Source organism: Rhamphochromis longiceps, linkage group LG18, assembly GCF_057381845.1.
Source record: "Rhamphochromis longiceps isolate RC_006_pf linkage group LG18, R_longiceps_female_GT1.1, whole genome shotgun sequence".
In the NCBI taxonomy this organism is placed as follows: Eukaryota; Metazoa; Chordata; class Actinopteri; order Cichliformes; family Cichlidae; genus Rhamphochromis; species Rhamphochromis longiceps.
The window spans coordinates 26,372,834-26,388,936 of record NC_140574.1 but is presented as its reverse complement, the minus strand read 5'-3'; the positions used below and the strand labels follow the sequence as shown (position 1 = coordinate 26,388,936).

Here is a 16,103-nt window from a genome sequence, read left to right as displayed (position 1 = left end):
GCATAAACTGGCCAGAGCATGAATATTATATATTTTTTTATTGTGTTATATGATATTATTAGATTATTTGTAGCTCCTGTGTTTATCTTTTTCATGTCCGTATAACGTTTGTGAAAAAGGTATATTGTTGCCACCTCTGTAACTGTTATTATAATTATTGGCCTCCTTTAATAAAATGTGGGGTATCAAGCAAGAAATATTCAGAAATGGTACTTTTTACTGACATGAGCCTAAAGTGCTTTACAGGAAATAGTTTACCACAACACAACGTTAAAAAGGGAAGAAGATGGGAGATGAAAAGGGTACACAACTTTGCCTTTAACGTAAGGTAAGGTGAGCCTTAAAATTATATCTACTGTAAAATGTAATTAACTCAGCCTCTCGTTTCCAAGCTTGTCTCGGTCGTTCACCTCGCGAGACTTTAACAAGCACTTCACCGGAAACCCCTCCCACAGCTTAATGGACCGTTTCCATAACAACACCAAGCCATACCAGACGACTGGTTCGGCTTAGTTCAAGGCTGGTAAACTGGTAATTTGGCTCAGTATTCTAATTTTATCATCTGTAATCGATTTTGTAATTAAAAACTCTACTTTTCAAACTCGGTCTAGTGACTCTGAACGCAAATGACACATTTATGAGCGTATTGTTTTGTACTTTGTTAGGGTCTACGTGCGACATTCAGGTCATTCAGAACCCAAAAATAAGGAGAAGTGGGGATGTCCGATAAAGAAAAACAGCAAAGGAAAGAGAAGAGGGTAGTCAAGGTGCCTTCTAACGGGAGAGGCAAAGACACAACTGGCAGGACTAAGGAGTGAGTAGACTATTAAGATAATATGGGCCAGTGTCCATCTTTTAGCTTTTTAGCTTCCTGGTAGGTTATGAATGATTTTCAAAACAGCATTCCCAGTACAGCATGTTTGGTTGTGAAACTGCTGGTCAGTCCACATGGCATCTGTCCTGGTATTCTCTTCAGCATGATTATGTCTTTCAGCTCTATAAGCACTGTGTCATACATTGATGAACTGGGCCACCATGATGACAATGCTCGCCTTGCTCCAACAATGGAGAACACCTACCAGATGGGTGAGTTAGCCTTTTTAATTGCCTACAAAACTGGGGCTGAGTTATAGGTTCTAGGCATCACAGAACTGACAAATAAACTGAATATATTTTGTTTGATCATTTTAAGCAGAAAAGTAAAAATTCAGCCTCACGGTGGTAAAGAGTGGCCTACTGTTTTGTGTAGGATATAAATTGAGATGGACAAAAATATGAATTTTTCTTCTGTTCACATGCATCCATCATGTTTTTACCCCACCATCAAAACTACTAGACAAATATAAAATGGGATTTTTGTTAGTAATAAATGTTTTCTGGCTTTTTTCGCACCACAGGACCTTACAAACGCTTCCCTGCCAACGCGGCCACAGACATACTTAAAGACGTCCTTACCAGTTACCTCCAAGAGGAGAAATATGAAGTAGAGTGGTCTCAAAAAATGACCAAAACATTGTGCGAGGTAAATGAAGAATAGATGCAACTCTTTCTAAACATGTTTAAATTTCTCCATTATTCAGACTGACTCTTCTTCCAGGTAATAAGAGCCCGCGTGAAGGAACTAATGATCCCCAGATACAAAATTGTCATCCTGGTCCACATCGGCCAGCTCACCGGGCAATGCATGCAGATCAGCAGCCGCTGTCTCTGGGACACGTCTAATGACACTTTCGCCTCGCACTTCTTCAAGAACAGTTCTCTGTTTGGCGTGGCGAGTGTTTATGCTGTTTACTTTGAGTGAATTCTCTCTTTCTGTGCTCTGTTTTTGAGTAGTTGTAAAGAAATTTAAAACAAATCTTAACCAAACCTCACAGTGTGCTTTTTTTTTTTTTACATTTTATTTATTTTTTTACATTTTTGCACTCAGAAATGATGTCATCCTTACAGTGTTCTGTACAACAGAGATTATGCCAAATTAGGAGTAACTGTGACAGACTGAGAACTTCCTTGAGATGTTCCTCTGCTCTAGCAGAGCATGGACAGGTCGCTTTTTTGACAACCCTGTTGGCAGCACGTTCTCATCAAGGCCGCGTTTTGGTCCCGCAATTGACGTTCCATTACTGACACATCTATCCACTTTAGGAGGTTTGCCTCTCTGTTGACTGCCAAAGAGGTAAAAATATTTGTTTACTAGAAGTCTCTAATTTAGGTTAGATAAATTTAAAAAGGAAAATAGAGGTGAGTCCATACTGACCTTCTGGGAAAGTATCCTCTTCTCCCATAAATCTTCTCCACCTGGATCCTCCGCAGTTGAACACCACTGCCCTTAGAAAAGCTCGACCGCACAGCTTCAGTGTGTTGGCGCTCTCCTGTGTCTGAACCTGCGCCGCACTCAACATGCACAGCAGCACGATGACCAACGGTAGGGATCTCATGTTGATGTTTCTCAGGACACGTCCCGATCGGGTCTTATATCGCACAGCCTTCCTCAGGTGTTTCCTGAGTAAATGCATTATCTATGCATTATCATTGGTGATCATCGTGTGCTTTTTAACAGCGGATGTAAATCTGCCAATTTGGGATATGTGTGGGAATCTAAGTCACTGCAAAGATCGCTGATTGACTGCATTTTGGTAAATGTTAAAGGGAAAGAATTGCTCTTTTATGTACGAACTGCAGGGTTTTTATTGCCGTGGATTCAGCAAAGTATTTCATAATGGATCTCTTGAGATATGCGCCCTACGAGATAAAGAGGTGATTGCTCTCTGCATAGCAACGAAGAAGCACACACGGCCGCTATCACTGGCATAAATCAGTGATTCCACGGAAAGACAGTTGCTATTACCGGTACACTTGTTAAATCGAACCTATGTTCTGGGTTAGAGTTGTCATTGCTTGCCCGTCTTTATATGTCAACAGTGGAGGGGTGGTGTTATAAATCGATGTTTTATAGCCTGGTTCAGTTGGAAAAAGTGTAAAATTCGTTTGTTCTTTATGACATTTAAGGTTATTCATAACATCTGCTATGTTTCTCAGGGTTTTATGGGGAGTTTACACATACAGCACTCCTGTAAACTGTGACACATTCACAAATGTTATTTTAATATTACTGTAGCAGACACAGGTATTTCTTTTTAAAATACAGGGGATTTCTTTCTATAAATATAAGTGGGTTTCTTGTTTGCATAGTAATTTCTCTTGTGTCTTCAGAGAAGAACCCACAAAAGAAAAAGTTAAACAGATTTCACATACACCTTGTAATAATTATCTGATTTAGCAAATTAATATAACAAGACTGAATTCCAGTGGTACATATGTACTGTGTCTATATGCAGTTTGTTACTAGCAGCATTTTGCAAAAAACTGTCCCTATTTCCTTAGCTGAATCAACAGAAAATAAAAAAGATAACATACTTTGGCAGACATAAAGTTGTATTTTTCCACCAGCAAGGTGTTTACTAAAGAACTATTAAATGCAAACTTTGCATATCTCTTCATAGTGTGTTGTGTGTCCTTAAGTTTTTGTGGAAACTGGACAAGTGGAGGACAAAAGAAGAATCCGGCTTGAAAAAGTGTCTCCAGCAAATGAACGGTATCTGAAAGTCATGTCCTTAAGAAATAGGAAAAAATCCAGCAAAGACTTCACACAGGATCCTAGAGATATATCTGGCACTACAGTTGATCCACCTACTGTTCACTGAAGCCTCATCTGAAATGGTCTCAGTGGAAGGGTGGCTGCCAAGAAGCCATTCTTAAGGAAAGGAATCAAGGAGAAAGGGCTGAGGTATGCCAGATCACACAATAACTGGACTGAAAATCAGTGACTACAGGTCTGATAGAGTGATGAATTCAAATTTGAATTTTACAGTTCAAATCAATGTCAGTATATACAGAGAAAGTCAGGGGACAGGTGCAACAGTGAGTGTCACAGCCATCTGTAAAGCAGAGTGGGGGCACTGTCATGAATTGGGGCTGAAATTCAACCATTGGTGTCAAAATTGATGTAATTATGAAAAAAAAAGTGCCATCTGATTTTGTACCAACATGCAAGAGCATATGGACAGCATTTGATTCATGTTGATTCCAAACTCACTGCCAATTCAGTAAAAGCATACCTAAATAGAAAAAAAAAAACACAGTACAAAAGTTATCAGTCAGTCAGTCATCGAATGGCCTCCCATGGTCCCAGACCTCAACATTACTGAAGCAGTGTGGGATCATCTTGACAGAGAACAGAACAAAAGGCAACCAACATCCAAAGAACAGCTTTGAATGTTCCTCAAGAAGCCTGGAGAACTATTCCTGAAGACTACTTCAATAAGTTACATTCCCTAAGAGAGTTCATGCTGTGTTGAAGAATAAAGGTGGTCATATAATTTTTTTCAGTTTATTCCAAAAGCTTTTCCACAATTTGATAATATCTCCTGCAAAACTTTAGAACTGTATCTGAGCTCTGGTGGACAGCCTAGGTCCAAACCAGTTAGAACCTCCACACCAGGACACTGGCTGCACACCTTCTTTGTCACATACATCGCCATCACCTTTAGCCTCTGTGTCTGTATTCTCCCTGATAAGAACATAAAACCACTATCAGAAGAAGAAACATGTGACAGTGGAGACATTACAGAAAACATTTGAAAACAATATTTTTAATTTACATTTAAAAGCTGGCTCCATGGTATAGTGGTATTTGATGCCTATGGAAGCCTTTATGAATAAGTGAGAAGCTGAAAGTAATTTTAAATATAAAAGCTGAATATAATACAGTAAAAGGCTTTATAAATTTAAATGTTCCGAATTAAATAAAACACAATGAAAAATTTCCGTTACAAAACTAATTATTTTTGCGTTAAGCTTGCTGTTATAGGAGTACATTACTACATCACTGCTTGCGGTCACTCAGTTTTTCTATGGAGACGTAGGTGGGCGGGGCTCCACATACGGGAACTACCGCTGACCCCCGACTTGACCCTGTAGGATTGCGAACATGGCGGAGGTAAGAAAGTGAAATAAATATTCGGAAAAAATAAATTTATACTACGGGATAGTTACTTCAGTCGAATATTCACACTGTTTGTGTGTTGTAGTTTAAGTGTACGAAATTAACTGTGGGATGTTTTCGCTGCTAAATAATGAGCATTTCTCGACTCAGGCATGTTTATTAAACTTCGGGTTTAGCTAACATTAGCGACGCTAGCCCCGTTTGGAGGTAGCAGCAGCGTTAGCGATGTTACTCCGCGGTTTTCTTCGAAAATACTTAACTGTGTATGATATTTTTATTCAGCCGTGTGGCGGATTTTTATGCTTGGAGATATTTTATGGGTTATTTTTAATCGTTATTTGTTGCCTGTTGATACCAAGCCTAACTTGGACGCGTTAGCATAAATATCTAAAGGAGAATTAACTAGCTTGGAACTTCTCTTGTAAGTTAGCGAGCTGAGAAAATTAACCTAGTAAGCACTTGGCTGTTGGCGCTAAGTTTGGGTGATTGCCGGTGATATACACGGCGCTGTACCTGTGACATTTCAATCAGCGAGTTGCTAAATAAATGTCCCCACAGGAACCGGTGACAGTATTCTTTGTTTCAGTTTGTGTTGAACTGCAGTCAGCTTTAGGACAGGGTCGGGCGCGCTTTTCCCCAGCTCCCGTTTACAGTCCTCTGTCAAAGGAACTAGAATATGTCAAGTTAATCAGGAGTGAGCTTTTTTTATGTTGTTGTTGTCCATCTAATGACGTATTGCATCTGATGCAGTTTTTTTAAATAGTATTTAAAAAATAAATAAGTTATATTTTAATTTGTTGCTCTTTTTCTGTTTTTCAGCCCTCCCTCGGGAATTCGAGCCCAGGTAATTTACATGCAGTTGGAGGCTTTCTGTAGTTGTTTGGTCGAAAGACACTGATTTGAAATCTTTTGTCTATCAGACACGGATTCATTTTGATTTTGACATTGATCGATATTAATCGTGTTCTGTGGTTTGTTTGTTTTAAAAAATATGATTAGTTTGAAACGGAAAATAAATGTATCAAGTTTTTAGGCTTAGGTACCCTCTATGTTTAAGACAACACTGTTTTTTCCTGTACTTATTTTGAAGTGAGAAATTAATATTACAAAATACTAATTTAAAAAATAAGTCCGTACTTCTTAATCGGTACATTTTGCTATTATTAGTATTTTTTTAAGCATTGTACTCACCACACCAGCTACCTTCATCATCTGAAAATTTCTGTGATCTTGACATCACTGTCACAGTGTTTGTATATTACGATATTAAATAACAATGTTAGACTAAATAAGATTTCTGATGTGGCATCTCATGTAATGTGGTCGTTTCAGTTCTGCACGCACACACCCTGGAGATTATCAACAATAGCACCTTCAGTAAAAGGCTGATTGCATCAATGTGCAAGTCTGAGCCCTTTTATAACAGTTACTATAAGAATGTTTAATGCATAATAGTAATAATGATTTTATTGATATGTTTGCATATTTGAACATGTTAGCTGGCAGTTTTATTTATATATTATCAACTGATTTATTTAGGAGTTAATATTTTGCTGGTTGGGATATGTGGTGTTATGATTGTGTTGAAACTTCTATGGCAGTGTAATTTTGTGTAGAGGATTCATAAAGGATCTCTGTCTGATAAGAAATTGCAGTGCAGCCAGTGTAAAAAGTTTAAAAAAACCCCCATGAAGTTGAAGTTAAACTGTCAGCCAGCACTGTGAAAAAGGCTTCATCATCATCCTCCATGTGTTCAGCTTCTTATATGTTAAAGACAGATCTGCTAATGTTAGCTGAAGCTCCTTTGGTGAATCAAGCACAATATAGTCTTCAGCTTTTAGATATATTTTGCCTTTGACCGGGTGTTTTCTCAGATGAGATGTGTTACTGTGGCCAGCTTTGCATTTTGCACTACAGATGTAGCAAAGAGCAGAGCAGTGGCTAAAATTAGGCACTGATTGATTTAGTGCTGTCCGTACTACAGTCCTCTGCAGTACTGAAGTAAAAAGTCCTTAGTTTAGTGCACAGTACTTCAAGTAATCCTATGTGGGTATTCAGTTTGTAAGTAGTTCAACATTTATATAATTTAGAATATAATATTTAACAAATTAAACCATAAAGTAACATTTCAGCTGCCCACACTCATACAGTATATGTGAAGATATGCAAATAAAAATACTGAGTGATTCTTTAGAGCTTTACAATTTGTTGCAATTTCCTTAAATGAAGATTAAATTCTGTCATATTTTCCTTCTAAATTTCCATTGCCTCTTTCATGCTTCCTTTCATAGGAGGTTCAGCAGGTTCCGATGACCATGATTTTGACCCATCAGCTGAAATGCTTGTCCATGACTTTGACGATGAGCGCACCCTGGAGGAGGAGGAAATGATGGAGGCATCAGATGAGACCAATGCCAATGAGATTGAAGATCTTACACGGGTTTGTGTCAGGAGATCATATTTGGTTTGGTCAGGCCCATGGGGTAAATAAAACACTAGTGTAGTTCAATGTTTATTTTCACAGTCTGTAAGGGAATAATCCTGAGTTTCAAATAGTGTTTGAAAACACTATTTTTTTGGGGGTGGTGGTGGTAATGGATTGACCCAGCCAGAACAATAGTGTAGCTCTACAGCAGGCAGTACAGAGAGAGACAGAGTTGAATGGTTTAGTTGTAAATACCACCATACTGAGTGAATGGATAACAGCTGGCTAGCTGAAGGTACACTAGTGTTAAAACATAATGTTTTCCAGTTACTTTTTTACTTTTGTTTAACTTTGTTTAATTCTGCTAACTTATTCAATGGCTCCACGGTATAGTGGTTAACACAGCTGCCTTACACATGAAAGATCCCTAGGTTGTTTCTGGGAGGAGACACAAATCCAGGCTCAGGGAATCGTAACGTAAATGTGCTTCTGGTATTTAAGCCGGACTAATTATATCTTTATGTATTAGCCGTTTTCAGACATATTGGCATTTTTAATGGCCGACAAAACAAATATGCCTCAACCGTGTTCTGACTGTTGATGTTGTATAGTTTATCCATCAGATGCAACTTCTTGGTTGGCAGCACCTGTTTGGAATGCCATAAATATAAAAACATCTGAGCAGAGTCAGGCAGAGCAATAAAGAGTAATCCACACCTCTAACAGTAAAACAATCTTATTTTTAAGCTGTGTTGTCTTCTAAGGACTAATAAATACATATAACTTGTGTTAGGGAAATCTACCTGTTTCGTATTTCTGAAAGAAAAAAAAATCAGCTGCTATATTAGATTTTTTTAAAATCCTAAAATAACATCTTGCATTGGGTTGGTTTCTACCTAATCCTGGTCCCAAGCCTGGATAAATGGGAAGCTTGTTTCCAGAAGGGCATCTGCCATATGCCAAATCAAACATCCACCAGTGTGACTCAATGGGAAATAGGAGCAGACCACAAAATTTCACTTTCCATTTAAGTTAATTCATGGTGGAATAATTAAACAACAACCGTGTGGTAGTGGTTGTAGGGAGAGTTGCACTCTAAGCTCCATTTTGCACTACTTTGTATTTTGGTCAGTAGATGCCACAGTCTGTGGAACCTCACCTGCACTGACTGACTACACAGAATAGATAATGAATAACTGGGTAGTGGGAAATGCAGCACAGGTCCCCAATAATTTGATTATTTTTCATTTCTAGTTGAAGAAATTGTAACTGTTGTTATTCCATGTTTTTCACAGCATAGCTTGCTCAGGGCTGAAATGTTTATTCTGTATAATTGAACTTCAATTTCTGTTTATGTCTCACTGTGTAAGTATGTAGACATTTTAAGACAAGTTCATGCAGCAATGATTTTCATTGTATTGGTTTGAACCTAACAGTTTGAACCTTTAAAGTCTATTTTGTTCAGTTTTTTCAAAGAAAAATCAAACTTTAAATGTATTTAAATGTAACACCCAAGCATCAGTAAACCAATCTGCTTTTAATAGGAGGGAGAGATGCCTATTGATGAGCTGCTGAGTCTGTATGGTTATGGGGGCGACAGATCACCAGCAGATGAGGATGAGGAGGAAGAGGAAGAACCAGAAGAAGAGGAGGATGATGAGGAAGAGGATGAGGAACTTGACAATGATGAAAGCAGCAGAAGCACGGGCGAGCTGAAAAGAAATGAGGTATGTTTTGGAGGGCTTGTGTGTCATTCCCCTCTGTGCCTACAACTGTATGTACATCTTGTGAGTCTTTCCTCTGAACAGAATGTTAAAGGTCTATCCTTTAAGCTTGGGTCCTCTACCAGAGGCCTGGGGGCACAAGAGTCCTGCGTAGTATCTTAGCTGCCGGCGTGGACACCTAAGTTTGGGAATAACATGAGAATGAGGCAACATAAGATTTTTAAATTCATACCATAAGTGCATCTACGAAAAATCTCAGTTGAATTAGAATCCTGGTGACCTCAAGGTCAAGATCAGAAGTAAACTTTTCTGAAACTTACGTACAGATTTATACCATAGGTGCTGGAGGCTGAGGAATGGCTCTGGGGGCTGCTGGTAAATTTTTTTTACCTCACAGAGTGTGACTAGCACTACTATAATGGAAGGCTCCTTTGCCACCAGGCAGCATAGCCATCAGTCTTTGATGATGCTTCATTGGGCCAATAGAATCTACTGTGAAGCAAATCGCCCAACTCTGGTGGGCAGTATTGCTTTGTGATGGGGGCGTTGTTGCCACTCTGTTTCTCTGTACTATTGAGTAAGTGAGGACTAAGGGTGTGGTCTGTGTAAAAGAAGGGATAAAAACAATATAATGAGACATTCATGCAAATCAGCCATTATCTTTCACTTACGTGATATTGTCAGGTAAAGTTGTGGTTATAAAATCACACAAACATGCGGGGGCTTTGAGTTCTGTTAGAGAAAGAAGCACCCACACAGAGCTACACATGCATGCTGGATTTTTGTCAAGAGTGGCAGATGATTTTTGAAATTGTTTAAACTTTTCTAACTTTTTGTGATTTGCTTTGTTTGTTTGTTTTTCAGAGTGAGGATGTGAAGAACTCATTGGAACAGGCAGGTGAGACCCAGGCAGCCTCAGAGGGTCGCACGCGCTCAGTCAGGTCACTCGGCACAGCAGAACTTATTCGCCCTCAGAAACTCAAGTACTTTGAAAGTATGTGTTGTACTGCTAATACATTTTTCTTATCTTCCTTCTTTTTACTTGTGTTGTTTTATATTTGTAAACAGCTGGATAAGTAAATATCACATTATGTCTCAGGCAATAATGATGCCGAGGAGGAGTCAGATGAAGATGAAGATTATGTTCCGTCTGAAGACTGGAAAAAGGTAAAGCAAAAAAGACATGTGCACCATCAGATGAAGCTGAATTCATTTGGCCGTCTCTGTGATGAGCTGCTGACTTACAATGTCACCACTGCAGAATTATGAGTTTGTTGTTAACTTAATACTGAATACTATATGTTATTTATGTATCTATTTTAACTGTAAAAAAACAGCGATTTAGGCTATGTGAATTGATAAATTTTATATGTATGTGTAAACATTTAATAAAATAAATACAAATATTTGCCATAAAAGAAATCCAGATCTTTTTCTGTGCTCTTAGTACACTTCTGAAATAATCATGGGGCTACACTCAGTGTGAATGATGTTTTTCCCAATAGGAGATTATGGTGGGTTCCATGTATCAGGCAGAAACTCCTGTGGGTCTGTGCAAATACAAAGACAATGAGAAAGGTAAGTTGGGTTTTTGTGTATTTACACCATAACCTTTCTCAGCCTTCCTGGATCCAGATAAACTGAGGAGGCTTAAAAATGTTGATGTCTTGCCCTTCGTTTCATTTGAACCTGTACTTTCAGTTTACGAAAACGATGACCAGCTGTTGTGGAACCCCGAGTGTCTTCCTGAAGGCAAAGTTGTGGAGTTCTTGACAGAGGCTTCCAGGCGGACGGGAGAGGAGAAAGGAGTGGATGCAATCCCAGAGGGATCCCATATCAAAGATAATGAACAGGTGACAGCAGCTCTTCTGTAGCTTGAATCAAATCACACAAAGCAGATCACGTGCTGTTATGTATAACTGTCGTCTAATCTAAACCTGCTTGTCTGTATCCTGCTGGTAGGCATTGTATGAACTGGTGAAATGTGACTTTGACACAGAGGAAGCTTTAAGAAGACTTAGATTTAATGTAAAAGCAGCCAGAGGTAAGCAACCTATGCTCACAGATGTTCTTCACATTTTGTTCTTGTCTATGTAGCCCTCTGCATTTTGAATTTTCTTTTAAAAAACAGTTGAATTCAAATGAAACATTAACACTTATGACTCTCTGTAACAGAGGAGCTCTCTGTCTGGACTGAAGAAGAATGTAGAAATTTTGAACAAGGACTGAAAGCTTATGGGAAAGACTTTCATTTAATACAGGCCAACAAGGTGAGAGAAAAACACATTAGTTAGAGATTTCTGCTTCTAACATGGCGCTAACATGAGATGTTTACTGTCAGGTGTTTTCTGGATACTTAGGGTTGGAATCTGCTTCATTTGAACCTTTTTGCTTTTTGAGACCAGTAAAATTGATTTGTTAAGATTTTAAAATGTCTGCAAATCATTTGACTTTTGTCCAGTTGCTAAGCTCTTATTTGATTTGTCTCTTACTTGAATCTGTCCTGAAACTGTGTCTTCAGGTGATGGTAATAATGGTCATTTCATGTCTGCTGAATTAAATCTTTCAGGTGAGAACTAGGTCTGTAGGAGAATGTGTGGCCTTTTATTACATGTGGAAGAAGTCTGAGCGTTATGATTTCTTTGCACAGCAAACCAGACTTGGGAAAAGGAAATACAACCTTCACCCCGGTGTCACGTAAGTTAACTTTTAAAAAAGTGTATGCAATTTTGAAGAACATTGCTCATAGAAAATTAGTAATGGAAGAATGTGCAACCTCCACCGACTGTGAGGTTGCTTATGTAAAAATCTTCTTTTTTAAGTATTAAGAGCTTTGCAAATGCTTGGTTAAATTCCCTTTGTCACCAGTGATGGCCACATTATTATAAAATAGTCTGCTGAGGCAGCGTACCTGAAACTGGTTGTTGATCTTCTGTTGTGCCTTGTCTGCTGCTTCCTTCTGTTCCTTAGTGGTCATCAGTTGTTCTCATTTTCTGGCTTGAACATCTCTCGGAGTTGTCTCTTCTTTACGGTTAGTTCAGTGGACTGGCAGAAAGAATCAAACCCGGTTTATAGAAGCCATCGCATAAGTGAAGCTATAGATTTAATGTCGTAGAAACCACCCACAGTCACTGTCAGACTGGGGAGGGACACCTGACCACACAGACTGCTAAACCATATGAACAGTTTAGGTTGTGTAACAGACTGTGTGCATTGCTTTCTGTCATCAGTGACTATATGGACAGATTACTGGATGAGACGGAGAGTGCGACATCCAGCAGGGCAGCATCGCCTCCTCCCACCACCTCCAACAGCAGCGCCAGCCACTCGGAGAGAGAAGACAGCAGCAGTCAGAATGGTGAGCTGATACACATGATGAGTGCACCACGTTTATCCTAAAATATAACCAGCCTTTCATTTAATGAGAGTTTTGGGTAAATGACAAGAATTTAAGACAAACTATGATCCTGTGCTTGAAAACTGACTCAAAGTTACTCTAATCATCACTTAAATATTCAATACAGTCATTCATATGCAGTGATGGGAATAACGGAGACTAACGGCGTTACTTTTTCAGTAACGAGTAATCTAACTAATTACTATTCCTATCGTTACAACGCGTTACAGTTACTAACAAGAAAATGCGGTCCGTTACTATTTTTCAACAAACAGACGGTTGAAGCTGTGTTCAGCTTACCGCATCTTCTATCAGTTGCACGCAAGTAGCTGACTATGTAAGTAATCTGGATGCTACAGCTTTAAGCAGCTGCGCGCTCCCGCGGACGGTAACCACGATCACTGTCTAGCACAACACCTGGAGCTGAGGGGGCAAAACAATGGCATGAGTGCTGCTGTTTGATTGAGGAAGAATAAAGGAGTCGTGGTAAGCCAATCACATGACCACTTAAAGACAAAGCAACAAGGTGATATATACCAGTTTATAATTGTGTTGATAGGCCACGTAAAACCAGAGTCATGATAAACAATATATATGCGGCGTTTTTTCCTCAATAGTTTCGTCACGTTTACTGTCTAAGGACAGCGCAGCAAGCACGCTCCGCTTATGAGCAAAAAATTAAAAAAACAAAACAAAACGGGAAGTTTTAGGAGTGACGGCGAGAGAAAAAGAGAGAGAGCGAGTTTTGAGATGTGAGAGATTTGTGACGTTTAGCGTGTTTTGGGTGTGTAGTTAATGTGTTGTCTTGTGTAGTTAGTGTGTAGTGTTGTGGATAGTTTTGTGTTGTGTGTCAGAACAATGAGGCGACTGCTGTCTTCAGGTAGAAAAAGGAGTGATACACCTGCTGCTGTCAGACCTGCAGGTATCAGGCTGTGATGTTCTCCTTTATAGTGGACAGAAATTATTGTTTGGAGTGGCACAAATGGTAATTTGTGTGGCATCTTATTGAATGCAGAACTGCTGATTGTTCTGTAAATAGTTTGAAATGGTTATTTAAAAAAGGACGATAAAAGGTAAATGGATGCAAATAACTTTGTTTTTTGCAAAACTTGTGCGTAGGATTTTAAAATTGACAATTTATATTTGCATTTAAAGTTATGAAATATGATTCATTAAACATGTTTGTGGTTGTTACAGTGAACTTTTTCTACTCTGATTTTATGTTTTTTGTGCTGAAAAGAATGATACCAAACAAGGCAAAGTAAATCGTTTTTAAAGGTAAAATGTGGAGGGAAAATCAAAAGTAGTTAAAAATGGCCAATTATACCCTGGACCCCAGAGGGTTAAACGTTTTTTTTTTGTGTTTTTTTTAAAAGTAGCGCAGTAGTTACTTTGCAAGTACTTAATTACTTTTAGAATGTTGTAACTCAGTTACTAACTCAGTTACTTTTTTGAAGAAGTAACTATAATTAATTACTTTTTCAAAGTAACTTGCCCAACACTGTTCATATGTAGTTTACATAGACCACTTTTGTCCCCCTCACACCTCTATTCTGCTGCATGATTGGGTGCAGCAATCATCAAGGACAGAAAGAATGTTTTTTAAATCACTTTCCTGTTGTTTCAGATAGAGACCATGAAAAAACAAAACAGTTAACGGATACAGACATCAGATAAATAGTATGACAGTAAAACAATTATAAGCTACTTGAATTTTAAAATCACCAGTCATTTCAAACAATATGACCATTTAAAATTTTTAGATTTGTAATTTCAGTTTTTGCTAGTTTCTTTCTATCTCCTTCATCTGTCTCCTCCACTTCCACTCTCGCCTCACCGTCTCCATCTCATTCTCTTCCTCCTAAACTGAAGTTAGAGTTCTAAAAGAAGTAATCCTACATGAATTAGTTATCGTCAGCAGATCAGCCACATAACCCTCCCGTCTCCGGACAGCTGACAAGAGATGGCTAAATAGCAACATAACATTCAGCTAATATTAGACTTCACCGGCCTAAAACTCTTTAAGTACTTATAAACAGCTTGATTACCTTCTCACATCACAAGAGTTTATTTGCTAAGTGTGAGATCCACTTCAAAAAAGTGTCAGAAACACCTGTGAATGGCAGCAAACTGGAGCTTTTCCAGTGGCAGTCTCCCACTGAAAACGCTACATCCAGATTTACCTACCTGGATGATTGAGAATTCATCAAGACGTTCCTCTGAGTAGATACACTTGTTTGTTTACTCATAGATGCCATGGTTTATCGCATCTACATAATGTTTAGTAGGTTTTTCACTGTGTTTTAGGATTATTACATGTCCAAAATGGCTGACAAGTAATGTGCCATGATCACGTCTGTAAATACTCTGCATGAAGGTTGCACTTCCTGTAAATGGTGGAATCTCAGGAACCTGATCGAAAACATCCGACAACACCTGAATGGCTTTTTTTTTTTTCTTAAACTTGTTAAACATGTCTAACCCCGTGTTTCATCTTTCTTCGTTAGGTGTTGCAAGCCACACGGTGGATGGTGCTCAGTTGCCACCAGCAAACCAAGTCAAATCTGAGGGCGTTCAGTCCAACGGTCCGTCCCATCCGCCAGAAGCTCCGCCTCCACCTTCAGACAACAACTCCAACGGCTGCAGCCAGCCCACTGCACCCACCCTCGACAGAAATGGCTCCCTGGAGCCTCTGCTAGACCATAGGGACACAGCACCCGACAGGCCGGCCAAGAGGTGCAGGACGGAGGCAGAGCCCGTGTGCCAAAGCGAAGTGGAACCATCCAGAACGCAGGAGAATTGATGGCTTCACAGCTGAGCAGCGTTGACTAACAGACACTGACTTGGGGGTGAAAAATGTTTGTACTTCTCCAGTGATGGGTAGATTTAGTGGGGCAGAGGATGAGGAAAATGAACCCTACTGACCCATGAGCATAGCATCTCCTGACAGAGAGAGACAGACTGGCTTTGAGGTCAAAGGTCACTGAAAATCACATCTTGAAGAACAGCCAACCGAGGTCCTCCAGGAGGGGTGGCAGTTACCCCCCCACCCGACGTCCTTCCATCCCATCAACCCCCCCAAGCTCATCCCAAAGTATCATAGCTAGATAACGTCCATCAAAACATCCCCAGCCTCCCTTTTTGGAGCCTGACAAAATTTTGCCAAGAATTCCCTTTTTCTATTTGTTCTTAAAGATAATAAATCACCTTCGATATTTTTTTACACAAGATATTTATATTTTTTAACAAAAGTAAATAAATCCTAGTCTAATGATGGGTGATTGCCATTGAAGCCATTTGCTTGCTGTTATAAGGATTTGATGAAACAGGACATGTCTAAGTGATTACATGCTTACGCTAGAATAAAGATGCTTAGTAAAAACAAGAGGAATAGGCTGGTGCTGTAGCTAGTTCTCACTTTAGTTGCACTTTGATTGTATGTTTCCCATCTCTATCAACGAGATGTGGCGTCAGAACCCAGCAGAAGTCCATGTTCACTCCTTCACTTCTTTCTCTGGCTGTTTGTTTCAGATAAATAAACCAGAGGGTGACTCC

General features: G+C 39.2%; 3 protein-coding genes across 5 annotated transcripts; 2 read left to right on the top strand and 1 right to left on the bottom strand.

Moving 5' to 3' along the window:
* The first annotated feature begins 426 nt into the window (after positions 1-426).
* dynlt5 (dynein light chain Tctex-type family member 5) lies at positions 427-1,954 on the top strand. 2 transcript variants are annotated; one of them, XM_085389219.1, is made up of 5 exons: positions 427-531; positions 666-814; positions 995-1,086; positions 1,398-1,522; positions 1,598-1,954. In XM_085389219.1, exons 2-5 carry the CDS (start codon positions 720-722, stop codon positions 1,799-1,801), a joined length of 516 nt encoding a protein of 171 aa, XP_085245345.1. In that variant the 5' UTR covers positions 427-531; positions 666-719; the 3' UTR covers positions 1,802-1,954. The 2 variants fall into 2 exon arrangements, with proteins under 2 accessions (XP_085245345.1, XP_085245346.1); XM_085389220.1 differs by lacking the exon at positions 427-531 and having other exon boundaries at positions 539-814.
* A 51-nt stretch (positions 1,955-2,005) lies between these two features.
* On the bottom strand, positions 2,006-3,438 carry LOC146648477 (relaxin-3-like). Its single transcript, XM_085389222.1, has 2 exons — positions 2,255-3,438; positions 2,006-2,162 (listed from the first exon to the last, which is right to left on the bottom strand). The coding sequence occupies exons 1-2, from the start codon at positions 2,511-2,513 to the stop codon at positions 2,026-2,028; spliced, it is 396 nt and encodes a 131-aa protein (XP_085245348.1). The 5' UTR covers positions 2,514-3,438; the 3' UTR covers positions 2,006-2,025.
* A 1,513-nt stretch (positions 3,439-4,951) lies between these two features.
* Positions 4,952-15,642, top strand: mier1b (mesoderm induction early response 1b, transcriptional regulator). 2 transcript variants are annotated; one of them, XM_085390126.1, is made up of 13 exons: positions 4,952-4,996; positions 5,822-5,846; positions 7,294-7,442; positions 8,972-9,154; positions 10,016-10,145; positions 10,251-10,318; positions 10,657-10,729; positions 10,853-11,004; positions 11,114-11,195; positions 11,327-11,421; positions 11,802-11,848; positions 12,382-12,509; positions 15,056-15,642. In XM_085390126.1, exons 1-13 carry the CDS (start codon positions 4,988-4,990, stop codon positions 15,349-15,351), a joined length of 1,437 nt encoding a protein of 478 aa, XP_085246252.1. In that variant the 5' UTR covers positions 4,952-4,987; the 3' UTR covers positions 15,352-15,642. The 2 variants fall into 2 exon arrangements, with proteins under 2 accessions (XP_085246252.1, XP_085246251.1); XM_085390125.1 differs by having other exon boundaries at positions 11,721-11,848.
* Positions 15,643-16,103: the final 461 nt, after the last annotated feature.